This window comes from Emys orbicularis, chromosome 12 (assembly GCF_028017835.1).
Source record: "Emys orbicularis isolate rEmyOrb1 chromosome 12, rEmyOrb1.hap1, whole genome shotgun sequence".
NCBI lineage: Eukaryota > Metazoa > Chordata > Testudines > Emydidae > Emys > Emys orbicularis.
In genome coordinates, this window is record NC_088694.1 from 17,790,255 (window position 1) to 17,816,491 (window position 26,237).

Consider the following 26,237-nt stretch of genomic DNA (forward strand, 5'->3'; position numbering starts at 1 on the left):
GTCTAAATTGGTCTGTAGTGGCTATAAATAGACAATTAGAAATTTAAAGTAGTCGTTTGCACATAGACTTAGTGCAGTTATGCATGAATTTGAAGTAACTCTGCACAAATTAAATGCATAGGCATAATTCTGAAAATCTGAATTTATTTTTCTAACTCCTCCATATCCTGTTGCAAACTTGTCAGTATAAATAGCTACTAATGACGCAAACTTTTCCATTTAACTATAAATCAAAATATTAAAAAATCTATCCTCCTCACTTAGTTCACAGAACTCTCATAGTTGATAATGATGATGCACCAGGTCAAAAGAGTCATGTTCATTTCAGCTGTGTTAGAAACTGGGGGCAGGTGGAGGATTAGGCTGAATTAAAATTTGCCAGATGGAAAGATAAAAGAGGAGAGGGATGTTCTCTAAAGGGATGTTATGAACAGAAAGTGCAAGTAATATAGAGAGCATTTGATGGCTTCTCCCTTTAATAATTTGGCTGAGAAAATATATAGTTTAGTAGGCAATAGGGTGCACCAGCTCCTGTTGTCTCTGTGATGAAATGAACAAAACCGAGCACTTGTATTTCCTAAATTCTAATTTAAAAAATCAATGAACCCTAGACTATAAACTGAGCTCTAATTTCCAAGATCGCAGTGCTAATTTAAGATGAGCGAAACCATTCATAGGCTAAGACAAATCTGGGCTTCCAGCTTCTCTCATGCCACAGGTTAAGTTTCAGATCTGGATGTGGATTTGTGAAGTAATGTGTATACCTCCTTTATTGTAAGTCAATGAAACTGACTGTAGATTTCAAATGCAACATCGAAGGGCTCGTGGTCAGGGCAGCATAGCCAAGGTCTTGTAGAGCCCAATTTCTGGAATTAAAATTTGCCAGCTGGAAAGTTACAAGAGGAAAGGGGAATGAAATACCATTTACAGGTTTCTAAAGGGATGTTATGAACAGAAAGTGCAAGTAATATAGAGAGCAATACACTTACACTGAGAACGGCAACCCAGTACAATCCCGAAGAGATTTTGCCTAAGAGAGTAAAACCATCTTCAGGTGTTGGACGTTTTTAACTGGCTGAGTTCAAAAGCATTGAACCTCACCAGCTTCAATTATATTTTCAGGCAGAGAAGATATGGAACAAGACGGATCTTAAAATCAGTGGGAGTTACTCAGAACCTGAGGGCTGAGTGGTAAATTGGGCCCATAGCATTTTGTTTTTCTTTAACTTCATTAAGGGGATTCTGGATTTTGTGATTCTCAGTCTAGGTGCTGGTATCTCATTTAAAACGAGCTGATATGTGGATGGATTAGTAAGTGAATTGTTAAGGGTTATTATCTAATAGTTAGAGCAGGGGGTTCTGCATTCTGTTCCTGGTTCTGCCTCGGTCTTACTGTGTGACCTTGGCCAAGTCACTAAGGACAAAAGTTTCAAACTCGGGGGACTAAAGTTTGGCACCTGAATAAAAATGGCCTGATTTTCAGAGATGTTGAGCAACCAAATCTCCTTTTGAAATCCATGGCAGGCTTTCCACGCTACTTAAAATCAGGCCACATTTATTTAGGTGGGTAACTATAGATTATATGCTTAAATTCAGTCATTCAAGTTTGAAAATGTTGGTCTCCGTGCCTCAGTTTCCCCACCTGTCAACTATGGATAGCAATACTTCCCTATCTCACAGGGGTTAGTGAGGCTCAGTCTGCGATCCTCCAACAAAAAGTGCAGTAGAAATGCAAAATCTTAGGAAGTAAATGTATTCTTGGTATCCCCTATTACTTCATGTTACTGTTGTTGGATAGAGATTCTTTTATTAGTTGTGGACAGTCGTAGGGTCTCTAAATGTAACTGACAAATGATTTGGTGACCTGGGGAAAGAAAAAAAAAACGTTGTGGATATCTTCTGGACATTAATAATCCTAGTAGCTTGCAAACCAAGGAGTAGTCGAAGCTATCAATCCACACCTGTGAATTGCAAGGTTTAGTGTAGACAGCACCGCCACCAAGAGGTGGCACTATATCCATATCTTACTGTTAAGTTGTTGTTTTGTATGTTGTTGTGTTGTTGATCTGACCTGCGGTGTTGGCAGGACATTCAGTTCTGTCTGTGTGTACTGGAGTTGATACTTGCACTGTCCCCATAAATCTCTGTGACTCTAACAGTGAGTATTACAGTAGCCAACCTTTCCTGCATCCTGAACTGTTAAAGACCTTTCAAATGACCTAAAGCTTTGTGTGGTATTTATGTTTCATTTGCAGATGGCCAGCCTGCAGGTTGGAAGGAAGATCTACTCCATTAATGAGGACCTGGTATTCCTGCGTCCGTTTCAAGAAGTGGAGACCATCTTAAACCAATCTTTCTGCTCTCGGAGGCCACTTAGACTTCTGGTGGCCACCAAGTCTAAAGAGTAAGTGCCCAGAGGGACAGACATAGAAGGTTATCCAGAGACATTAACTTTTTTTAATACCTGTTGTTAAGGTAACTACATAAACATGTTACCCATCAGAAGTTCCAGTTCTGTTAAAAGAGGTAGAAGTTGTGAATTGTGCTTGTTAGTGATCCTTACATCTCTTAAAGCAGCTGTGGAATATCCTTTGTGCATCAGAATTAACTTTTGGCCTTCATGTGCACAAATGAAATTGAGTTACAAGGAATATAACTTCGTCAGCAGCAGAAAGCGTCTCAGCAGTAGGTCTTTGCTTGAGAGAAAGCACCTCAGTCTACTGTATCACATTGCTTGTTGTTGGACTGGTCTTTCCATCTCAGTTCATACAGTTTTCTGCTCCATAATGAGAGCGTAGGCCAGAAAGGATTGACACCACACCCAGACTCTTGGATCAGGCCCTTCTTCTCAGGGCTTCAACTTTATTTCTTCTACACAAAAGACGAGTAACTCAAATTCCTTCCCCCGCAATCCAAGGTCTTCTGCAGGAGCGATCTCTTCCCTGCAGGTTCCCCTCTATATCCAGCTGCCTGCAAATCATCCACAACATGTGCCCTTTCCCCTGGTGACCCAGGGGCTTCCTGTCAGAGCCCCCTGCTCTTTGCAGCTCTTTTTCAATCCTCCTTTAAGCGATTTGCCTAGGAGTTGAGGGCCTCCCTCAGGAGCAAATCCAATTCCTATAGCTCTGCCCCTAGGGTTCCCTGCAGGAACCTGCCTACTTCCTGCAGCTTTCCAGCTCAGCTGAGCTACTAGCTGGTTGTATATTTAGCTGACTCCTAGCTAATCAATCTCAGCTAAGAGATAGCTAATAAGTCACTGCTGGGCCCCTGTGAAAGAGGGCCCATAGTGAATCAGGGTCCCGTGTATTATTGGATTACATAGCCACAGACTTTGCCATGTAATCTACCCCTTGATGTGGAATTATGGTCCAGAATCTAAGCTTTCATTTAAAACAATTGGCCAGAACTTCAGCTGATGTAAATCAGAACAGCTGCATTGAAGTCATCCTGGAAATGGAATTTAATATAAAAATAAATAACATGGAGGTTTCCGTACTGACTGTATCATTCACTTTCAAGCTTAATACATTAAACACACCAATTTTTAATTAGCAAGTCACAATTTCTCATCTCCCAGACCAGACTGCTACAGAACCCAGACTGGGTTTTGGTCCAGCCCAGGTAGTTGCGGGGTACAGGTTGATAATGCCATCTCTCTTTGTTTGCTGGGGTATACAACCTTCAACTTCATTCTGAGCAACAGGGACGTGAGCCAACAAGACCTGTGAGTATCTGGCTCCTAGGAAAACCTCAGCAGAATTCATTTCTTTGAATTGAGAATAATAAGGGTTATGTCCTGTGTGCTCCCCCTGCACGCTATGCTTAGCTGTAGCCTTCATTAGACCTGGATTTGAGTCTGTCTCCAGGCAGGGGGGCTGACCCACCATATGTTCAGCTTTCCTATGCTCTGCATTCAGACATGTGCAGCAGCTGTCTTTAGTTTTTAATTTGCATAGACTGTGATGACATTCCAGACAGAAACACAATCTGCAAAACTACTTAGTGACAAGTCACTTCTGTGCTCATGAGAGCTTAACTACTGTGGTTTATTGTTTGTTTCTTCTTCACTTTTACTGTCACTTTAATACATGGCATGTCCATACAGAGAGTTAATGAACAGCAAGCTGGGAAGTAAATCTACATTGCTGTAACATACCATGCATTAATTGGCCATGTGGGCCCCACTACTGCACACTAAAAGTTCCATAGTGCACTTTGACCTACTGCTGTTTGAAACAGTTAGCGCTGAGCATGCGAGGATGCTGTAGGTTTACATTCCAGCTTGCCATGCACTGGCTATCTGCATGGACCAGCCTAACAAGAAACTCAGACTAGAGTGGGTTATATTGTATTCCATTCAGGTCCTATAAAGCACACGCTCCTAGAATTAGCCTAATCAGTTGCAAAATAACATTGTCCTGCATATGAGGATTAGATGGTTCATCACAGGCCTCATTATTGCATACAGTACATATTACCACAAGACCATTGAGTCAAATCCAGTTCAAGGTCAAAAGTTGCTACCATCAGAGACTGTTTGGTGGCTTCCTATGTGAGTGTGGTGGGTCTCAATCCAGTTCCAAGAGGACAGATATTCACAGCATAAAATCCACGACCTCCGTTGGCACTAATGGCGACCTCTGTTGTCAAGTGATTGGGCTTGCCAGCTAATCTATCCCCTGAGCTCTAGAGAAGTTTCCTTCCAAGTCGGGCAGCCTGGAGGAAGCTTGCACTGGTGCTGCCTAGACTGTACTAGTTCTGTGGGTACTGGGAAAACATCTTCATTCTGTAGGGTTGTCAATCCAGCCATAGTCCACATTAAAGTATAATAAAGGTCAAAATATTATCTGACAGAAAGGCAGCTGAGGTGGTAAAATAAGTTACTGCTATGTGACAAGAGCTATTGCATGGGGTTAACTCATCTCTTATTAAACTTTTAGGGTATATTTAAAGCTGTTTGCAAACAGTCTAGGAATTTTATTGAGCCCCGAACACACAGAGGTATGATCTTACACAAAAATTGAGAGCAGTACACATGGGTCTAGCAGTCTAATCTGACATGCTGCTTTCTTTCTTTCATGTTTTCTGCAGAATTATAAAAATCCCAGATTGTCACGAAGCTCTGTGCTTTCAGATACGGGGAACAGCGCCACCCTACGTCCGTGCTGTGGGCAGAGGTAAGCAAGGGGTGTGTGATGTAGCTATGGCTTGAAATATTGAAATACAGCCAGCCAGATACATCCCTCTGACAGAACAAGAGCCACATTATGTTGTCCGAAGGTCCTAAAAAACTCGGTAGAAGTCTCTAAGTGTCGCAGTCACAGAGCAGGACCCCTGGTGCTAGGTGCTATACAAACACAGAGCAAAAAGACAGTCCCTTTCCCAAAGAGTTTACAATCTGAGTTCAGTCTACGTATTGCTTTACTATTAGAGCTGGGTATTGGGTGGCTGTTCCCACCTACAGGAAGCAAAAAGTGACTTGGCTCAATGCCAGGAGAAATGTGGTGTTAGACTATGGAAGGGACGTTGAGGAGGCATCATCACTTGAGCCATTGCAGGCTGGATAAAGCACTTGAGACTGCACAATAGGAATCACTCCCATGCTGTCAGGTGGATGGATCATCTTTTCAATTTTCATGAACTTTGCAATGCATTATATCAGATTTGGGGACTGCTTCTACCTTCACACCAGTTTGTACTGCTGTAACTCCATTGGCTTTAATGGCGCTATTCCTAATTTACACTATTATGAGTGAGAGGAGAACTGGGTCCGTCGGTTCTTTTAAAAAGAGAAAGCATAGGGCATGACACAGAGATATTCATTAGTGCTGTGACTGCAATGTGACATACTCCTGGGGGAATTCTGCGCCACTGCACATGCGCAGAATATATGTCCCCCACAGATTTCTTTGCTTCCCTGCAGAAAAATGACTTTCTGACAGGGAAGCAAAGGGAAGCCACAAGAGCAGTCATGCAACCCTCCTCAGCAGTATGTTTTGGGGGCCCAGAGAATCTGGAAGAGAGGTAAATCACTGTGGGGCATGCGGCAGGCCTGGGGAAGACCTGGCTGGTGGCTCCTAACCTGCGCCAGGCTAAGCTGCTAGTCCCGGGTGGGCTGGGGAGGACGGGACTTCCTCTTCCCTTGCACGGCATCCAGGGCTGGGTCAGACCCACCCCCAGATTTCTCCCCTGGCTGAAGGAAGCTTTGCAAACTCCCCCCTCCCTGCACCCATCACTCCTCATCTGCAGGAGGAGGATCCCTGTACAAAGAGCTGATCCCCCATCCACGTAACCCCCATGCATTCAGACCCCTCATACCGAAACCCTCCCGCCGAACCTCACCCCGCCCCATACTCAGACCCCCCCCCCCCCCCCGATGAGCCCTATTCCCCCTGGACCACCCTGATGAACCACCCGCACCCGGATCCCCACCCCACCCCACCGAGCCCCAACCAGTTGCATCTGCACCCCCCACTGAGCCCCCCACACCCGTAACCCCTTGCCGAGCTCTATCCCCCCCCACATCCAGACCCCCCACTGCTAAGTCGCAGCCACCTTCACCTGGACCCTCCTGCAGAGTCCCATTACCATGGCACCCAGAACCCCTCAACAAGCTCCTGTGCATCCAGATCCCCCACTGAGCCGCCCGCACCCAGATTGCCCCACCCAGAACCCTCTCAACCCACACCTGGACCCCCCCCCACTATGTCCCTCCACACTTGGATCCTGCCTGCCCACACCTGGTGCACCTGGCACAGAGGGGCAGGATCCTGGGGTGTTTCTGGGGCAGGCCCAGTCCTTGCGCTGTGTCAGGGTTGGGTGCAGCCTCACCGCTGAATCCATGTCCCAGGGTGGGAGCTGCACAACAATCTCCCACCTCTGTGCAGCTAGTGGCCTGTGCTCCCCAATGCCATGCTGGAGCCTCCACATTTATTTGACAAATAAAATTTGCAGAATTTTTATTTTTTTGGCACAGAATTTTTAATTTTTTGGCGCAGAATGCCCTTAGGAGTAAATGTGAAATGAGCCACAAATGAAGCACAGCCCCTCCCTTTATCTTTGGCAGGTACAGAGAGCAAGACCTTTCAACTGTATACGGCTTCCTTCCTTCAGTAGGATTGTGTGTATGTAAAAATATATAATGTCAGCATTTAGAAACAATGCAGACTTATCATCCTATATATAGGCAACAGTACCCTGCTTCAAAGCACCTTTTCATTACAGACCTTCAAATAAGCACAAAATATAATTTTTAAGCCAAAGTGCTAAAGCATTTCCTTAATGTACTAGCTAGAAAGATTTCATTTCTGAAGCCGTTACTAGAAAAGGGACTAATTACACTGACTAAAATTGTTTGCATCTTAGATAACTGAGCTTAAAAAGTAATTATGGCTTTAATGTAGACTCGTAGGGGCTAAATTCTGATCTGAATTTCATTGGTGTAAATCTACTCAAGTTGGTTAAATTACTCTGGATTTACTCTGGTGTAACTGACATTAGAATCTTGTTCCCAGACTCTGGCAAATTGCCTAATGGGGAAATATTCAGCTTCTTTCAATTAGCATGCGACAGGCTGCAAACTGTATAGTTATGCAAATTTAAACAACATCTTAGCCAATTAAGACTAGAAAGAAAAGATCGTCAAAGATTCCCAAAAGATAAGTTTCCCCCCTAAGAATTTCATTATCTTTCTGCAGTGACTGTATCCAGGTTTATATAAGAACGTGCATACTGGGTCAAACCAATTGTCCACCTAGCCCAGTATCCTCTCTTCTGACAGTGGCCAGTGCCAGATGCTTCAGAGGGAATGAACAGACCTGGGCAATTATCAAGTGATCCATCCCCTGTCGTCCAGACCCAGCTTCTGGCAGCTGGAGGTTTAGGGACACCCTGACCATCTTGGCTAATAGCCATTGATGTACACCTCTACCCCGATATAACGCGAACTGATATAACACGAATTCTGATATAACGCGGTAAAGCAGCGCTCCGGGGGAGTGGGGATGCGCACTCCGGCGGATCAAAGAAAGTTCGATATAACGCGGTTTCACCTATAACACGGTAAGATTTTTAGGCTCCTGAGGACAGTGTTATATCGAGGTAGAGGTGTACCATGAATTTGTCTAATTCTTTTTTGAACCAAGTTATACTTTTGGCCTTCACAACATCCCCTGGCAATGAGTTTCACGGGTTGACTGTGCGTTGTGTAAAGAGGTACTTCCTTTTGTTTGTTTTAAATCTGCTGGCTATTAATTTCATTGGGTGAACCCCTAGTTTTTGTGTTATGTGAAGGGGTAAACCTTAAATTCATGTTGATTTAAAAGTGGTCCTTAAAAAAAAAAAGATATTTGTCTTTCAGTCAAAGAGAGAAGGACTCTACATTATTAAATGGGCCGGATTCCCCTCTCTCACTTATCTAGGACATGATCCAAAGATCACTGAAGTGAATAACAGATTTTCCATTGGTTTCTAAGAACTTTGAATCACGTATATAAATCAGGATTAACTCCACTAAGGCCAGAGGAGTATCATACCTTATATGTCCACATGTGTGAGTTAGATGGAGCTACCTGTAGCTGATCTGAATTTTCTGTAATTTTGGAATGAATTACTTGAGACAATGATCCAAAGTGCATCGATAACATGAAACAGTTCTTACATATTTGCTGCCTGCCTATAATTTTTATTATAAAAACCTGGTTTGATAGTTAAAACCACTAACGTGCTGTGATAAGTGAGGGGGAGGGTTAAAATAAAAGTTTAAAATGACTTGTGGAATTCTTATAATTTCCAAAATAAGATTGAAAGTCCCAGTTTCAGCACAGTTGATAAAATATTGTGTTTGACAGAAAATCTGCATAAAGTAACCAACCGTTCATGCATTTTAACATCAATATTTAATTTGTACTAATTCATCGCTTTATTATGCATTCTGTTTTAATTGTAGAGCAGGGATCGGCAACCTTTGGCATGCGGCTCGCCAGGGTAAGCACCCTGGCGGGTCGGGCCGGTTTGTTTACCTGCGGCGTCCGCAGGCTCGGCTAATCGCGGCTCCCACTGGCTGCGGTTCGCCGCTCCAGGCCAATGGGGGCTTCAGGAAGCGGCGTGGGCCGAGGGATGTGCTGGGTGCCTGGCGAGCCTCGTGCCAAAGATTGCCGATCCCTGTTGTAGAGCACTGAAAATTGATTAACTGGCTTGTCAAAACAGGAACTCTACGGGTAGGTGTACACTGCAATTAAACACCCGCGACTGGCCCGGATCAGCTGACTCGGACTGTTTAATTGTGGTGTGGACATTCGGGCTTGGGCTGGAGCCTGGCCTCTGGGACCCTTGCCCCTTGCGGGTATTTAATTGCAGCATAGACATACCCTACAAGTCTTAACATATATTCTGTGAGTCACTGTGTTTTAGGCAGACCCAAAGGGCCTGAATCTCCTCTCTCAACAGTGTATATCAGAAATCACTCCAGTGAAATTCTGTAGGACTTTTCCAGGGTATAACACTCCAGTCTAGCCCTTTGATGTGTACTTTGTGCCCTCTAGAATCAAGCTAGACACTCTGGGCTGAATGTGTGAATGAGGGCAGGGGACTCTAACCTATTTTTTTGTTCTCCTGATCCTGGGCCAGCCAGTGCTTGATAAGTTTATGAATGGTATTAGATGATGTGGGTGCCTGTGATAGCAGGGGACTGGACTCAATGACTCAGTAGGTCCCTTCCAGTCCTAAATTCTTAGTATCCACATATGCATGTGCACCGGTGTAACTGACTAGACAAAGTGCAAAGTACTAGAGAATCAGACAGACACACAGCAATTTACCAGAGCGTAATTTACAACCCCATCTTGCACATCACCTACGATGTAATAACATGTGCACCGAGGGCCCAAAAGAAAGGCTCTGTTTGAAGGTTATATACATTTGCCTCATACGACAAAGCTCTTCCAGAGCTCTTTCACCAAACCCAGCAAAACCACAAGATAGCTCCCAAATATCCTGACTCCCCACGCATCTTAGCCAGAAATGCTTTTCACTCCCTCTGTTCTCTTAGTCTCCTCCATAGTTGGGCTGCTGAGCTGTTTGAACTCCCCTCTGGTCTGTTTCAGGCTCCAAGGCTGCAGCTGTGGGACTCCACTCAGGGCAGTGCATTTTGAAAGTTAATGGGAATAATATGATGAATGAAAATTACACGGAAGTTCTGGAGCACTTTACAGCATACAGGAACAGGCAGCAGGAATTGCTGGTGAGTACACAGATGTGAGACCTGGATGGAACTTAACATAACGTTTTGAGGGGAAAAAATAATATAATGGTCTTATACAAATGTGCTCCTTAAATATTTAAAAGCAATCTTAAAAAGTACGTTTTAACTTATCCGCCTGCACCCATGGGACCCTACTGTAATTAATGGAGATACTTGGGGTGAAACCCTGAATAGAATTTACACCTTAGTTGTAAAATGTGTATGAATCACAAGTATTCCAGTCCATAGACTTCTAAAGATTGCTTTCCAGCTAATAGCAGAGGTAGGTTTGAGCTACAAAATTTATACCCAGATTCATATTTCATACACCTAAATTTCAGGGTGGATCGGATCTGGATTCTACTCCAGCCCACTTTGGAAATAGGGATCAGCTGCAAAATTCACAGATACATCCAGTTTCATACTCCAAACCTACACCCCTTCCTGAGAGTGTTCAGGTGTTTGTATCTAGGTTATTAATTGTTAGGTTATGGTTGCAACAAGGTTCCAGTTGCCAGTAGACTAAACTCAGCCCTCACTTACATGACACACAAACCCAGACTGCTAGAGGACAAAAACTTTTCACAGCCATCATCAAAAGGCTTAAAATCCATGCGAGAAGAGAGTGTGAAATCCAGGTATATCCCTGATGAAGTTGAGGCAGCTCTTTGTAACGTTCCTGTTCTTTTGAAAGGGATTGTACCAGTGGGTGTACCGAACACACGAAGATGCTGAAGAGGATAGAGCTCAGCAGCCAACATTTAATGCGTACCTGAATGGCAGCCATCTTGAGTCAAGCGAAGGACAGCTCTCAGGGGAAGGAAGTGGAGAACTGGATCCCCTTTATAAAAGCCAGGAAGCAGGTAAAGGAAAGCCCACCCAATTTCATGAAGGAAGGAAATGTAGGCAGGCAAGTCAGGCACTTTCTGATTACTTGGGAGAAAAGGGGTGGTGGAACTGTGAAATGTAATTATTGCTGTAGAAAATCTCTCATTCTAGCAAAATGTGCAACAAACTGCAGCTTCCCAGGTGAAATATTGTTGTGCTCCAGTTTATTTGGGTGGAACATGAAATTGGGATGTAATATGGAAATCTCGCTGTTGTGGCTCTCAACAGAGAGGAATGTCCCCTGCTCTGAACAGAAGAGACAGCATTAATTAATTGTGGGGTTTTAGATGCCTGATTCTTGCTGGCGCCTTCGGGAATCTCTATAAGTACCAATGTCACAAAGCTAGGTAGGCAGAAAAAAGCCCTCTTTTCAGTACATCTGCTTTGTATTGTCTCTTGCATGCCATGCCCTACAGTAAATGACTGGGGCCCCACATGCTGAGAGAGTATGTACTAATTGGAGTTGTATAGTTGGTAGCTGTGATGTCAAGCCACAACCCAACATAATTACACGGTGTCTGAGTTTTGGGTCAAGATGCATCACATTGGAAAACACTTTTCATGGAGTGAGCCCCTCCCCTGTACCACGTGTAGCTCAACTTCTTTGGATAGTTCTCCTGGCTCTTGCTCAGTAGAAAGCAGGGACTGATTCACTCTTGGAATATGGGCTACTCAGCAAGCCCTGCCAGGGGTCTCAACTAGAGTAAGGGACCATGGGATATGATTAACTGGCCACCATAGGGTGAGCTAAAGCTGAGAGATCAAAATGAAAGGCTAAAATGACAGGAGAGGAGGTTCTTCCTCTGAGACATCTGGCCCCCATTTGGCATTTTGGCCATGTGGCTCCCATCATGGGCGTTAGATTATGACTAAAACAAATATGGTATTTATACTTAACAGAAAACTTAAGCCAAATGTAACAAAGCCCTGGGCATGATTCTTTGGCATGACACAATCTAACCTTTAGGGGCAGATTCTGATAGCCCCACTCACATTGAGTAGCCATCTATGCCATATTGGCTTCAGAGATACTCCTGACATGCATACAGTGAAGGACGTGCACAAAGCATTTGCAAGACTAGGGCCTAAGCAAGACTCAGGCCCACCGTGTTTATTTCTTCCACATATTGTCTGTGTTTCTTAGCCTGCTGTGCCAAATGAAACCAGATTGCAATATCCCCCATCTTACTCCTACAGGACAGTTGCTCATTATTAAAGTTTCTGGAGTGAGCACGTCTGATAGCTGTGTGGTATCATCTCCCACAAAGGAAGGGCTGGGCGATGGCAGCAGCAGGGGGAGGGAGGAGTGTCCCATGGAGTTGTGTGGATGACATGGCTGCAAATTAAAGGTCTGCAAATAACTCCAGCTAGAATAAAATCTTTTTTTTTTTTTTTGTAATTTAAGTGACTTTGATATTCCGGACTAAATTTTCAGAGGGTGAGCTAATTGCATCAGCAACATTTCTGTGCACATTGCTTTCTACAGGCAACCCTCCCCTTAGCTTGAAAGAGTCTAAGTATAAGTAAAAAGACTGACTTACTTCATATTAAGATACTGATGGAGAAAATAAATTGATGTGGGAGGACATTCCCAAAGAACACTCAAACTGGATTCACTCCAAGGGGTATGCCAGTTGAATCCAGACTCGCTGGACCCCTATTAACAATAGATCTGGGATCAGGTGCACAGCAATGCAAGTTGCATGCAGACCCTAATGCACCAGGGGATCTGAAGCCATACACTATATCTCCTAAACAGGGGCATGTGCAAGGGGGGGCAACGGGGCACCCCCCCAATAATCGTCGGGGGCACAGAACTTCTCCGGCCCCGGGGCTGTGGAAGCAGGGAAGATCGAGCTCCTGCTGGTGGCCTGGTGGGGAGGGGGGACAGCAAGTTCATCCTGGGGCTGGGTGTGGAGGGGAGCAGCGAGCTCCTCCCGGAGGTTGGGGGGCAGCGAGCTCAGGCTGCAAGGGGGGGGGGGAAGCAAGCTCCTCCCAGGGAGGAGGTGCTGCAAGTTCTTCCTGGGGCAGGGGAGAGAGGGGAGGCAGCGAGCTCCGGCTCGGTGGGGAGAGGGGGCAGCGAGCTCCTCCCGGGGCCAGGTGGGGAGGCAGGGCAGCAAGCTCCTCCTGGGGCCAGCGAGGAGTGGGCAGAGCAAACTTCTGTGCCCCCCGAGAAGGGGTCAAATTTCAATTCCTGCGCATACCCCTGGTCCAGAAAAAGCCAGAGATAGGCCACTGCAAGATGCACTTCAGCACCTCTGGACTGCCTCTGCTGGCGAAGTTCATATTGAGTGGCCTTGACAGCTGCCTTGGAGAGGAGGCGGTGATAGCACTGGCTGCCCTCCCCTCCCTCTGGCACAGCTGCATGCGCAGTGCACTCACCAGGGTGAACCTGCAGCACTAACTGCAATTTGGAATACAGTGGTGACGGAGTCAGTTAGGAACAGTAAACTGCTTCGTGTTTCATCAAGGACATGGAGAGCTAATGTAATTTACCTCCCATTTGAGAGCCCTTGCCAGGTACCCTGATCTGTGCCATAAATGTATGCTGGGCATACATGTCTCCTGAGTGTGTGTGCGCACATGCACACGGTGTGTGTTACGGAGTGTTGGTTCCCTAACGACTTGCCTTTGGTTCCAGTCTCTCCGTTGATCATGAGTGAAGACATGCCTCTCATTAGCTTGACTGTGGACAATGTCCATCTGGAACACGCGGTGGTGTATGAATACGTCAGCACTGCTGGGATCAAGTGTTATGTCTTGGAGAAAACCGTAGAGCCAAAGGGTTGTTTCAATCTGACTGCAAAGGTACCCACCACCATACATTGCCAGCTTCCTTCCCAAGCACAATAAGGGAAACCAATGGCCCAGGCTTACCCGCTTTGTCTGTTTGGTGACATGGCATGTTATGCTATTGGCCCTGCCTGGAGCTTAGGCTAGTTCATTAGAATGCACCAGTATAGAGTAACTAACTCCTGTTTGGTACAGGCAAGTTCCACTGACCCTGCCTTCATTTCAACTCTTGAGGACTTGAGTCAAGACACTCTTGCAGGAGGGTCCTCAGCTGGGAAACTCTCCCAGTGAAACTCTCCCTTTGTCGTCTGTCCACTAGAGCAGGAGTTTGCTGCTCCTCAGGGCAAATGGGAGGTTCATCCTTTCAGGCAAGCATTTGCTGCACCTTGGGGTAAGACTATGGAGGTTTTCCCCATCAGATGGGTTGGGTTAGTTGATACGAAGTATGGGTCTGATTGCTGCCCAGTGTGGACAGGAATGATTGGTATTATGTTTTGGTGTGCACTACAATGGACAAATAATAAATGTCTGCATCAGGTAACAATAAAGTTAGTGCCATGTCCATGATAGGACAAAGCAGAAATAACAAGGGAGGGCAAATGTGCCAGAGAATGAACATTCCCTGTGGCAAAATGACTGTTTTGAGCACATCCAATATATTTAAAAAACTTCTGGCCGAAGTTTTGAAGTGTTGAGATTAGGCATGACAATGATTCAGAAGGGCTAATTAGGGAAGAAAGAGGGCTGGATTTGTGCTGAATGCCACTTTCCTCAAACATGCCAAAATGTGGGGTGTACACTGTTTATGCAGTGGAAGGATATTGCGGTATTCCTGGCTCTCAGCCCTGTACCATTGGAATTTTGTTTCCTTCTTCAGATTTTAGAAGCCTTTGCTGTAGATGACAGTCACTTTGTGAAGAACTGCAAGAAGCTCATCTCCCAAAGCAGAGCTATGGAGACCATGCCCGAGTATGATTTCCGGCAAACCTGTGACACTAAGCTGGAGAGTATCTGCAAAAGGCTCACCAACTACCACAAGGTGCAGCGTTAGTAGATCTCAGTGGCATATCTAGACAATCCTATACTGTCAAGATAGTGGGGTCTGAGTATTCTTTGCTGTGTTTTCCCCATTAATTGCTTTAGAAAGACGTGTTCTACTGGTCTGAGCACAGAACTAGAAGTTATGTAGATTGCAAGCTCTATGGGATAAGGACCTGTCTCTAGAGCATCTACACACTGTTGTCACTATGGGTTGGAATGCATGCCTGGACTCCTCTGCTGACGGATCCATCCTGCCCATCCAAATGAGGAGCCCAACCCCCTGCCCCCCATCAATGACAAGAGCTGTCACATCTGTGTTGTGCACACAAGTTACTATGATTGCATGAGCACATTGTATAACTGTATGAACAAACTAAGTATGCTTTTGGTACAGTTATCTGACATGTTTGAAATCTGGCCCTCAGAAAAACTTTTTAAACAATTCTCAAGGAGATTAAAATGTCATTTTTTCCAGTGATATTTTTGGAACAGTACCCTCCAGGATAGCAGAGATGAGATGGCGGTGGGGTGGGAGGCTGGCAGGGAAAAATAAGGATCTTCTGTGTTGCATCATCATTTTTTGCAAATGAAATCTCACAAACTTGCTTTATCCCCCAGTTTGCAGATGAGCTCAAAATGAAGGTGAGCCCAGCCTTCAAACAAGCCACAACAGAGCCTCACCCCCTCAACAGCATGGATTTCTGCCCCACCAACTGCCACATTAACCTCATGGAAGTGTCCTACCCCAAAACCACTACCTCAACAGGAAGGTCATTCAGCATTCGCATTGGACGGAAGCCATCTATAATTGGTCTTGATCCGGAACAAGGTGCTCATGAATGCTTCAGTGACATTATCTTAGTAAAAAGATTAGTTGTATTTCCGGCGGGTCAGTGAGTTCAAGACAAATCCAAAGAAATGTTGCCTTGACAATATACTTTTTTTTCTTCTTAAAATGCTCATAGTAAGATGGCAGGCAGTATGCAGTTACTGTAAAATAACTCAATGCCTCAGGCACAGAGTATGGCCTCAAGTCAAACATCTTTAACAGCGAAGCAATGTGGTTTTCTCATCACAACTAAAATGCCCTGGGGTGTTTTTTCCACTTAGAAGAGTTGACTTATTGAGTGGAAGAAAAAAGTGATGGGGCTAAGTGGTTCCATAATGTGAAGTTGTATTATAATCACAAGGGTGAGAAACATCAAGTAGCCAATCAGATGGTAGTACTCTTCCCTCTGAACCATTACTAAACTAATCCCCCACATTGGCACTAGGAGGTTCTGTAATGTTGGAGGTGCTATCTTTCAGCTGTATGGCTGCTACTTAGGATTTCCCTGCCAGGCAAATACTTGTGTTGCAATGTTTCACTGTTGTACCTCTCAGAATATACTTCTGACTCATTCAGTGTCCAACAAGATGAGTGTGCAAGAGGGCTTGCGACAGCCCCATGGAAATCTGGACTGTCCCACATATTGAAGAATGGTTGGAGACCCTGTTCAAATTAGGCCAACGAGAGAAGCCCTTCCCACTTGTACTTCTTAAAGATCTCATGGCACTTTTCTTGGGAGTAGGAGGGGTTAGTCACAGTATCACAGTCACGTTCCAGCTCTGCTGCGGATATTCTCCTTGCCACCATTTGTAAATGAAAATAATTATTCTTTACTTTTCCTAACAATGATAGTTATTCTTCCAGGGGTCAGTTTTCCCATCTGTAAAGCTGGGATAATACTGACCTAACAGATTTGTTTCAATCTTAAATTTGTTAGCATTTTAAAAATGCGTTTAGCTCCTCAGAGGGTCAGTGCTGTGAATGGGCAATGTACTATTATTAGTTATATGACTTATTGTGATCCTGAACAACAGTAATGTCAAAAAGCTGAGTTTGCATGCCATGGAGAAGTCCTGTAGAATAAATAGAAAATTATATTTTTGCCACAATGTTTTAAAGAAGGTTCAAAATTCCTATAGGGAAGCGCACATTCTCTATTAAACACTGTAGGATTTTAGAGCAATTTCTATAGACTAACCCGTTTAAATTTTTGTATGAGCCTGTTGGTTTAATTCCTATTAAATTCTATAGAAACCTGCTCTAAATATTGAGAGGCGGTGCATACAGTCACGAGAGCCATACTAACTACTTCCTTCCATGTTTAGTAGGTACTCTGAATCCAGTCTCATACACTCAGCATTGCATCACCAGCATGGCTGCACCATCATGGAGGTGCCTAACCCCAGAAGATGGAGAACTCAACCCACATGGACAATACGAGGGTAGCTTTGACCAACAGAATGGGGGAACAAACCAGGAGGAAAGGGGACTCAGCTTTTTGCTGAAAGAAGACCGGGAGATACAGGACTCATACCTTCAACTTTTTAATAAACTAGATATCGCAGTGAAGGAAATGAAGCAATACGTCTTTCAGATAAATAAGTGAGTAAAGAGACCCCTGTGTGTTTTGTGTATGCGCTGCTGAGGGCACTTCCTAAATAAAGGGACACACTATCTGAGAAAATGGAAATATGCAACCACAGAAATATGTTCTGTGTCCATCAGCATGAATTATAATATGTTAGTATGTGTGTGCATGCCCTCCCCCATGCCACCACCTTTTGCTGGATGGAGGCAGCCTGACTTGCTCAGATGCAGATCCATCTACCTATGTGTCATTTCCACTTACATAATGAGCTAGTGTAGCTGCTCTTTGCACTCGCTGGCTTGAAGTCTATGTTAGAACTAAAGGTTGTCCATTCTGGTTCTGATTCCTATTATTTGTTAAACTCTAAGAGTGGGCTAAGTGCTGTACTAGACACAGACACTGGGAAAATCCCTGCCCTGAAGAGTTTGTCTATAAGACTGACATAAAAATACACTGGGCGGCCCAGATGAAGGAGCTATTTTAGATCGGAAGTCAGTAGTCAAAAGGGATTTGAATAAAGAAGGCCTGGCAGACTAGGACTGAGAGTTCATTCCATGGAGAGGGGCAGCATGGGAGAAGGCACAGAGCTGGGAACAGGAGAAGAAAGGTACAATGAGGCTGACGTTATTGGAATGAAGAAGGAAGGTGGGATATGGCAGGAGTTTGAATCAATTACAGAGGCCAGTGCTTATGCCCCATGTGTGTGCATTTTAGCTTGTGACCATGGTGGTTGTGTGTGTGTGTGTCAGGCCATAGACTGTTATGATACATGCCCTACTTGGGTTGTGGGGGATAATGTTTTCTTATTCTCAGATGAACAGCAGAAGGGGCTCAGTCTTTGCCTTCTATCCTTCTTTTTCTGGGCTTTGACCACGGGAGTCAGCTTAATAGGACAAGTAAAAAGGACTCTCTTTATAAATGTGATTAAAGTTTGGCAGACTCAGCACGCAGGAAAATCTGCAAGGCTTTGGGCCAGTCTCAGCAGGATGAGATCTCCTGAAAGAGTTAGCACATACTGACTAGAGTTCTTCCTCCACTGGCCAGTAAAAGACAGATTTATGATGTATACTCTGTGGTTTTTGGAGTGCCAGTTAGTGTCTAGAGAAAAATCCAGCAGAAAAAGGATGCAAACGAGGGGACATTTCGTCACTCTTGATGGAAGTGTGACTATTTGTGCAGAATAATTTATTTTAGCAAATAATTACACTTTAAAATGTGCCTAAGAGTCTCACAGTATTTTGCAGAAAACTGGGTGGATGACTATTCCTAGCATGCTGCCACAGTTCTGTGTTGCTGTCTTTTTTTTATTCCAAACACTGTGTTATGGGGAGGGGATCATCTAGACCTGCGCAAAACTCTCATAACCAAAACTCACCTGGTTTTGAGAGTTGTTACAGGGCATGTTTGCTTAGGTTTTTGAATCTGGGTTGATATTTTTGTACAAGCTATCTGAAGTGCTTTTGACCTTAAACTAGTCAGAACTTGGCAAGTTTCATGTTGCACTTTAGGTTTTGAATGAATGCAAAATTCACCTATTGTGAGTTCACATGAACTAAAACCAAAAAGATTTGCATGAACCCCTGTGAATCAAACTGAGTGAGTTTCGTGTAGCTCCTGTCTATATATAGCTCAAGTAATAGAAATGTTGCTTTTGATTTCAAGTGCACTTGAGTTCAGATCACAGTAGTGAATGCATAACTCACAAGATTACACACCAGTCACTGAGAGCAATGTGTTTTACCTTTGTAGGCTTTTGTCCACCATAACAGAACCCACTGGCACATGTGAACCTCTGTCCACTGAGGAGACATCCCCACCTTCCTTGGGGGCTGAAGAGAGCGACACTGACAAAGCTGAGCATGGTGGGAGTAAGAAGGTTTGTTTCAAAGTTTCTGAGGAGGACCAGGAAGACTCAGGACATGACACAATGAGTTTCAGAGATTCCTACAGGTGTGTTCAAAGATATACATGGCTCTCCATTCTGGTTGGCAGAGTACTTTGAGGCTATTTAATCTTAATATTACAGTGCTGGATGGCAGCTAGACAGATCAAGACAGATTAATAATCAGAAAGTCAGGTAACTGAGACATAGGATAATGCTGTTGAAATCCATAATTGTGGATATCAAAGCATTATACCACTACTAATACGTGGTAGTTATACACAATGCTTCCACTTTAAAAGTGCCGTACACACGGTAGAGTATATCCTGAAATCCTTACTGCTTACTTAGCAAAACTCTCCTTGACGTAACTTCAAGTTTTATTATTGAGTAAATGCTTCAGTGTGTTCCCCATTACCGAATAAATGGGCCTATAGGTCTGGACACTTAGGACTTGATTCCATTCCCACAGAAGCTTGTGGCAAGACTCCCATCGGTATCAGGGAGTGTAAGAATGGGCCCCACTCCCTGCTCATATGGTATGCATTTAAGTGTATCCAGTACAGGATTCACAACATCTCATCCATTTGACATGGTTCACAGGATCCATTTACTGCAGGGTCAAAAGATCAGATAGTCATGTAAGGTCAAGAAAGAAGGCAGTTCTCCAATGAAGTGCAGCAGCTGCAGGAGGGAATTCTCCAGGGCTTTCAGGAAGAGTAGCCCATTGCTTTAAGACCTGCTCAGCAGCTTCTGTACTGATCCTGATGGTTTAGTGCCGCATGTGTACAAACACATTGTCCACAGAAAATGCAGACTAATTAGACTTTGGGAGTGATTATGCTGATGGATCTTGACCCCAGTCTGAGGTTTCTAGGGTAGACAGTGTTAATGTAGCACCAGTTGTCAGGAGAGCTCACCAGCAGGATTGTAATGATGCTGTATTGGTCTTTGTGATTTTAGGTCTTAAGCGGAACAGTTTCTAGACAATACATTGCATGATAAGGAAGCAGAGGAAAAGCATGTACTGGACTGTAGTTCCTGATATTAATATGGGTGTGGTGATCTGCTACAAGGATAATCGCTCTTAGTATAGTTACGGACTGTGGGCTGACAAACTGCCATGTGATTCCCCTGGCAAACACAGACATCCAGATTTATCCCTGGTCATGTTTGTAGAATTACACCAGGGTTGATTCTATTCTTGGGAAAGTTATAAGACCAGTGTAGCATGTAAAGTGGAATGGTATTGGAATATCCCCCATCAAATTACTCCATTTAGGATCCTCCAATAATTTTGCCTGCCTCAGGTTCCCAAATACACAGGTTCATTCTACAGTTTATAATCTATTAGGACACAGCAATAAGACCTACCATGGGCACCAGAAGACCCTGTAGGGGTACTCATTTCAAGCAGACCTTAAAGTAGTGTGTTTCTCATGGTCTTTCAGTAGGTGCAAGGGCTCCCATATGATTTCTTGCAGGATGTCCTGTGAAGCCTCTGGCCAGCTCTTGGGAGTCCCCCTTCAGGTTTTCAGGATAGAATGAAGAGAGACAGGGTTTTTCTCTGGTGTCAGCACTCTGAACCAGCTTCTGGTCTCAAGTGCACAGCCCAGCATAATTACCAGTGCCCAGCCAGTGCCCCTAGAGAGACAGCAATGCCCACTACTGCTAGGATTTTGAAAGGTGCCTAGAGAAATTAGGCACCCACCTCCCTTAGGATCTTTGAAAATCCCAGTCCACGTGTTTTGGGATTAGAACCCAGCTGTGCAGCTCAAGGTTAGAACTAGCTTCTCTGAGGCTTATTTCGCTTAGGAAATAACAGCATTGTTTTCAAGTCAGTGCTTTATTTTGTAGTCAGTTGTACATTATTAAGCTCGAGTTATCTCACTGCACTTATTATCACGCAGATAAACATAGCAAACACTCCTTCCCCCATCCCCCACTCACAACCCCTCAAAACCAAGGCTTTTAGAAAATTTAATTATCTCGGAACATCAAAAAGTCTAATGTGACTTTTTCCCTCCTATACTATATAACTGTGAGCCACAGAAGCTCGACAGAGTTTGTAGACTGCTTGATCTTATCATAGATGCTATTGTAAGAGGGTTTTTTTTCATTCAAGTCTGTGAACAATTTCCCCAGAAGCCTAAAACACTGAGAAGCAGAAATGGACATCCCGCCTTTCTTAAAAAAATGGGTCTTTGAAACCACAAACCCAAATATTTACTCAGGTGTCTCAAAATCTGGTTTTTGAGACAAGATTGACTTGCTGCTTCTCCTGGAATATTTGCTGCTGAAGGAAATCTCAGGCACTCCACAAGAGCCGTCTTTCTTGGGAGAGTACGTTTTTAAAGGCAGGACTTCAGAAGAGAGTAAACAAGTTGCCTTTTTCATTTTCTAATGGAGAAGGATGTGCATGTTATAGGCCTGCTCTAGCACAGAGCAGTCCTGTCAAAGAGAGTTATAAAAATCAGAATAATTCAGTCTAATCACGCATCCCTGAAGCTTGTGCAGTATGGACCTGTTCTCTTTGTTGCTATTTACATTGATGCAAATGAGGTGTAAAATGCTACTGTAGCAGAATGGTAGCATATTATCCTCATTGTGCACTGATGTAAGTGGCAACACAAGATGGAGAGCAGTGAAAAATCAGAACCCTTGCTTTAACTGTTTAACCTTTTGGCATCTGTTTACTGTGCTAGATTGGGATAAACTCTTGGAGATCGTGGTTTGACCATGGGTGACCCCAAATGAGAGTTAGCACATGTTTGGTTGCCCCTGGGCCTGAAGGATGCAGAGGTCCAGATTCTAATCTCTGTTACACCAGCTAAGTCTGTCAGTGAAGACAATAGTTATTCCAGATTTACACCAGTGTTTCTGAACAGAGCATCCAGCCTACAAAAACTGTATTTGCCATTGTAGCTTTTATGCATTAGATGATGCTGGCACCTGGAATTCTTCACAACAGTACATATGATCTCTTCTTCCTCTGTGTAGTAATGCATGTAGATGGCTTTTAGATAGGCTCAGTGTGTCTGCTGCATTATTGGCCATGGAAATGTGGCTAGATAAGGCTTTGCATGAGTCTGATAGCAGCAATGACTACTGAACACTAAAAGGTACTAAGAAACAGCCCTGAACTGGCTAGTGTTCATGCTAATTTGTGTGAAAGCCTCAACGCATTTTGGAATCTACAAAGTAAGGAAAAAATAGGCTATGACAGTTTGATTAGAAGTGCTATTTCTTTTTCTTTCTTGTTTTAAAACAGTGATAGCATGAGCTGTAGAGTCTCATTCACAGGAATTAACATTTATTTCCTCTACAAGTGGAGCTTTTTTACAAGTAGAAAAATGCATTTTCTTAGTTCAAACCCTGGTCTAGGTACCAAGTAGGGTGACTTTGGTGGGTTCAAACTTGATCCTAGTAGATATTTGCCTACACCAAAATGAAAACCTGCTTATGTGCTTTGAAGGTCTTTTGATGAAATACAAAGAATTGTCTCCCTCTTTTAATAGGAAGCCCATTTCTGAATCCTGTTTTACTTACACAGATTCGACAATTGAGCCTAATCTATTATGGGTAACACAGTGAGATCAAAGACAGAGTCTCTGTGGGGCTGTCACTTGCTTCAGAATTTTACACATAAATGTAAGATAGGAAAGATTATTCTGTCTTATCTTTATTAGATAGAGGCAAACAATTAGGTACATGTAATAGATATGATAGTTACTCAAGGGGGAATCAAATGTATTTTGATAGTTTTTGATCCAGAAAATGGATACTGAGAAGCTACAAAAATGAGCAAATTACAGATAAGAATATACCTTGTTTGCATTAACCACGCTCCTTTCTCATTGACTGTTGGGAAAACTAATTCAGTGTTTCTCTGAAAAGGGTTTGTACTTCAGTTCAGCAGTATTGGCTATCTCCCTTTAAACTTCTCCAGAAAGAAGAGAAAACAGACCTGACTGATAATAGCTCTTACAAGGGCAAACAAAACCCAGTTCAGGGAGATAGGACTCTGTAGGTTATTTTTATTAATGAGTTAGGAGGGAAATTACTCTCATTCTTACAATAGCAAAGTTCAGAGCCCTTCTGGTTTAGGTTTACATTTTTTAAAATCAGTGCTGGTAAGTTTCCAAAGCTAAGGTTTGAAAAATTCTAAGCCAAGGCTAGATAAAAACTGTGAACTGGATTCTCCAGTCCATCCAGTTCTCTTTGCACCATGGGTGTGGGGCACAGTGAACTTGAATCAGGAGGAGACTTGTGCTAGAGAATTCCTCCTGTGTACAAGGAATCTCCTCTGGGGTAAAGCTGGTTGAAGTGACTCTACTGCTTCCTGTGCCAGCTTTGCCTCCCAACTCCACTGCCTCCTGTGTCAGCACCAATCCCCTCCCAGTACAAGGGGAGAGAGGCTGGCAGGGGCAGGGAGGGGAGGGAGTGTGGTAAGGGAAGAGAAGGGATTGGACATGACAGTGCAAGGCTCCACTATGCCCAATTCTCCACTGGCATAAGGTTACGGTTCCCTTCCCTTTTAGCTCTGCCCCTGCAGTTTTAACATATGCTGGAGTTAGATGGCTGAGAATACATGGCCAGGCCCCTGTGCTTGGGCTCAGTGGAGAATCCAGCCCACAGAGTTTAATTTTGTATTGGTCACCCCCTCTGGGTGTTCCTGGAGCATCTTTAATGAACTCTCTGTGCCCTGATAGTGATGAGATGCTCACTGGGAAATCAGCATTCATCCTTTATAAGAGACTTGCTCACAATCATGCTTCAATTGTCCCAGGAACTGAAGGATGATGTCCTCTTAGGGTATGTCTACACTGCAATTAAAACCCACAGTTGGCCCGTGCCAGCTGACTTGGGCTCACGGTGCTTGGGCTTAGGGGCTGTTTAACTGTGGTGTAGACCAAGCTCTGGGACCCTCTCACCTCGCAGTGTCCTAGAGCCCCAGCTCCAGCCCGAACATCTACCCTGCAATTAAACAGCCCCTTAGCCCGAGTCAGCTGGCACACGCCAGCTGTGGGTTTCTAATTGCAATGTAGACATACCTTTACTAGCCAAATCAGGAATCCTTACTTAGTATTATTCAGTCCCTACTTAAGTCAGCTCTCATTAATGAGTAAGGACATTTCCCTGAGGGACAATAGGGTTGAATATAAACCGAGTGATAACTGAGTCAAGGCCCTGGATAAGGAAACATTTTCAACATCTTCCTTTCTTCTCCTTCCAGTGAGTGTAACAGTAACCGGGACTCCGTGCTCTCCTACACCAGTGTACGGAGTAACAGCTCTTACCTGGGCAGCGACGAGATGGGATCAGGTGAGTAAGTGCCTGGCTATCAACCAGGCGTAATAAAAGAGGCTCTCCAACATCAGATGGGATAGCAGGCTAAACATCTACAGCTTTGCTGGTTGTTATTACCAGGGTGTTTAGTTACAAAGGTGGTTCATTCGAAGGAACACAGACCAAACGAGTCACATTAAGGAGTTGGAGGTCTGCTCTTTCCTCAGTGGACCATTGTACTCATGGTGTGTGGAGGAGAAATTAGGCCAGATTAGAGCCCTTTGTTGCGGATTTGCTTACAGAGGGTATTTGCATCGTCTGAAAAATATTTTGATCTGTGGATTGGGGAAGGAGAGCTCGCAAGCCACCCAGTTTGTCTTCACTGATCTCTTCAAGGTCATTGTATTGCAATAATATTCTTCATCGTTAAAAGCATGGTCACAGTGCTGGTTGGGTTGGGCCGTAACCACATCACAAGATGTGAGAGACCCAAAGTGATTAGAAAAAAAATTCGTTTTTCCTTTATTAGGTGACGAACTTCCCAGTGACATGAGGATTCCTTCGGACAAACAAGACAAACTCCACGGCTGTCTTGAGCATCTTTTTAACCAGGTACAGAACACGAGCGCAGTTACGGGAAGCAGCGTACGCTGCATCTCAGAACAAGGTGTCAGAAATACCAGAGTCTGCATTACCGCATCATATCTCAGCGGGGATCCAGCTCGCAAGGGTTTGGAGTCAGATGCGAGGAAGTGGATGTGAGATGGTTTGAGGAAACAGTTTTGTCTCCACCAACATTCAAGTCACTCTGTGTGGTTAGGACAAGGGTGACCTGCAGCTTTGGATTCATGACAAAGAGCTTTGAAAACAGAGGTGTGAAAACCGACAATGAGTGAAATCTTCCTGTTATGAGTGATCGGAATAGATCTCATGGACAGAAGTTTTGGAAAAACTGCCCCCTATTAGAGGAAAAGAATGCAACCAAAGGATGTCTTTACACATTTATAACCTCAGCTAAATTGTTCTTCTCTATCCCCCTTGTTCACCAGAGCCCAGATCATGACTCTCATGCCCACACTGCATACACATAAATTCATACTAGGCTCCTGGGGAGAGATGAGGGTTGGAATGGTTTAATTATATTTGCTAAGGATGAGATTTCCATCAAAATTAATAGATCTAGACTGTGGTGTGGAGGCATCCAGCTTAGCTTAAGTGAATGTGTTAGCGCCAACATGCAGCAAATGCAGCTTTTTTTGCACTTTTCCTCAATGAGTGGCCTCTTCAAAAATTCTCCTGGAGTTTTACTAAGAGTGACCTAATCTAATTCCTGCTCCAGGTGGATGCTATCAATGCGCTCCTCAAAGGATCAGTCATAACCAAGGCCTTTGAAGAAACCAAGCACTTTCCAATGGACCACAGTTTGCAAGGTAAAAGAAAAACAGTTTGGTTGTATTAAATAATGTAATTTCCCAGAATACAACAAGCCCTTAACATTAAGAACTAGAGGTTCAGAAGTCAGTACACTGAAGTTCATGTACAAAATTGTGCACACATAATTTGCACATACAGTTACAACAGTTATGTATGCAGTCACAATAACTGGACATATAAATGACCAGTGACATGTTGACTATTGGTATTCTGTACTGTTCAGTGGAATCTCTACACATCCTGGAGGACTCAC

General features: G+C 44.0%; 1 protein-coding gene across 1 annotated transcript in view; it reads left to right on the forward strand.

Moving 5' to 3' along the window:
* Positions 1-26,237, forward strand: part of PREX1 (phosphatidylinositol-3,4,5-trisphosphate dependent Rac exchange factor 1) — a 219,947-nt gene that overhangs the window by 179,356 nt on the left and 14,354 nt on the right. The window contains exons 18-29 of the mRNA XM_065414327.1: positions 2,256-2,404; positions 5,092-5,177; positions 10,104-10,240; positions 10,935-11,103; positions 13,770-13,936; positions 14,799-14,960; positions 15,581-15,791; positions 17,117-17,393; positions 19,129-19,329; positions 24,498-24,586; positions 25,080-25,162; positions 25,890-25,980. Of these exons, the coding sequence (XP_065270399.1) occupies positions 2,256-2,404; positions 5,092-5,177; positions 10,104-10,240; positions 10,935-11,103; positions 13,770-13,936; positions 14,799-14,960; positions 15,581-15,791; positions 17,117-17,393; positions 19,129-19,329; positions 24,498-24,586; positions 25,080-25,162; positions 25,890-25,980 (1,822 nt within the window). The remainder of the gene's footprint in view (positions 1-2,255; positions 2,405-5,091; positions 5,178-10,103; positions 10,241-10,934; positions 11,104-13,769; positions 13,937-14,798; positions 14,961-15,580; positions 15,792-17,116; positions 17,394-19,128; positions 19,330-24,497; positions 24,587-25,079; positions 25,163-25,889; positions 25,981-26,237) is intronic.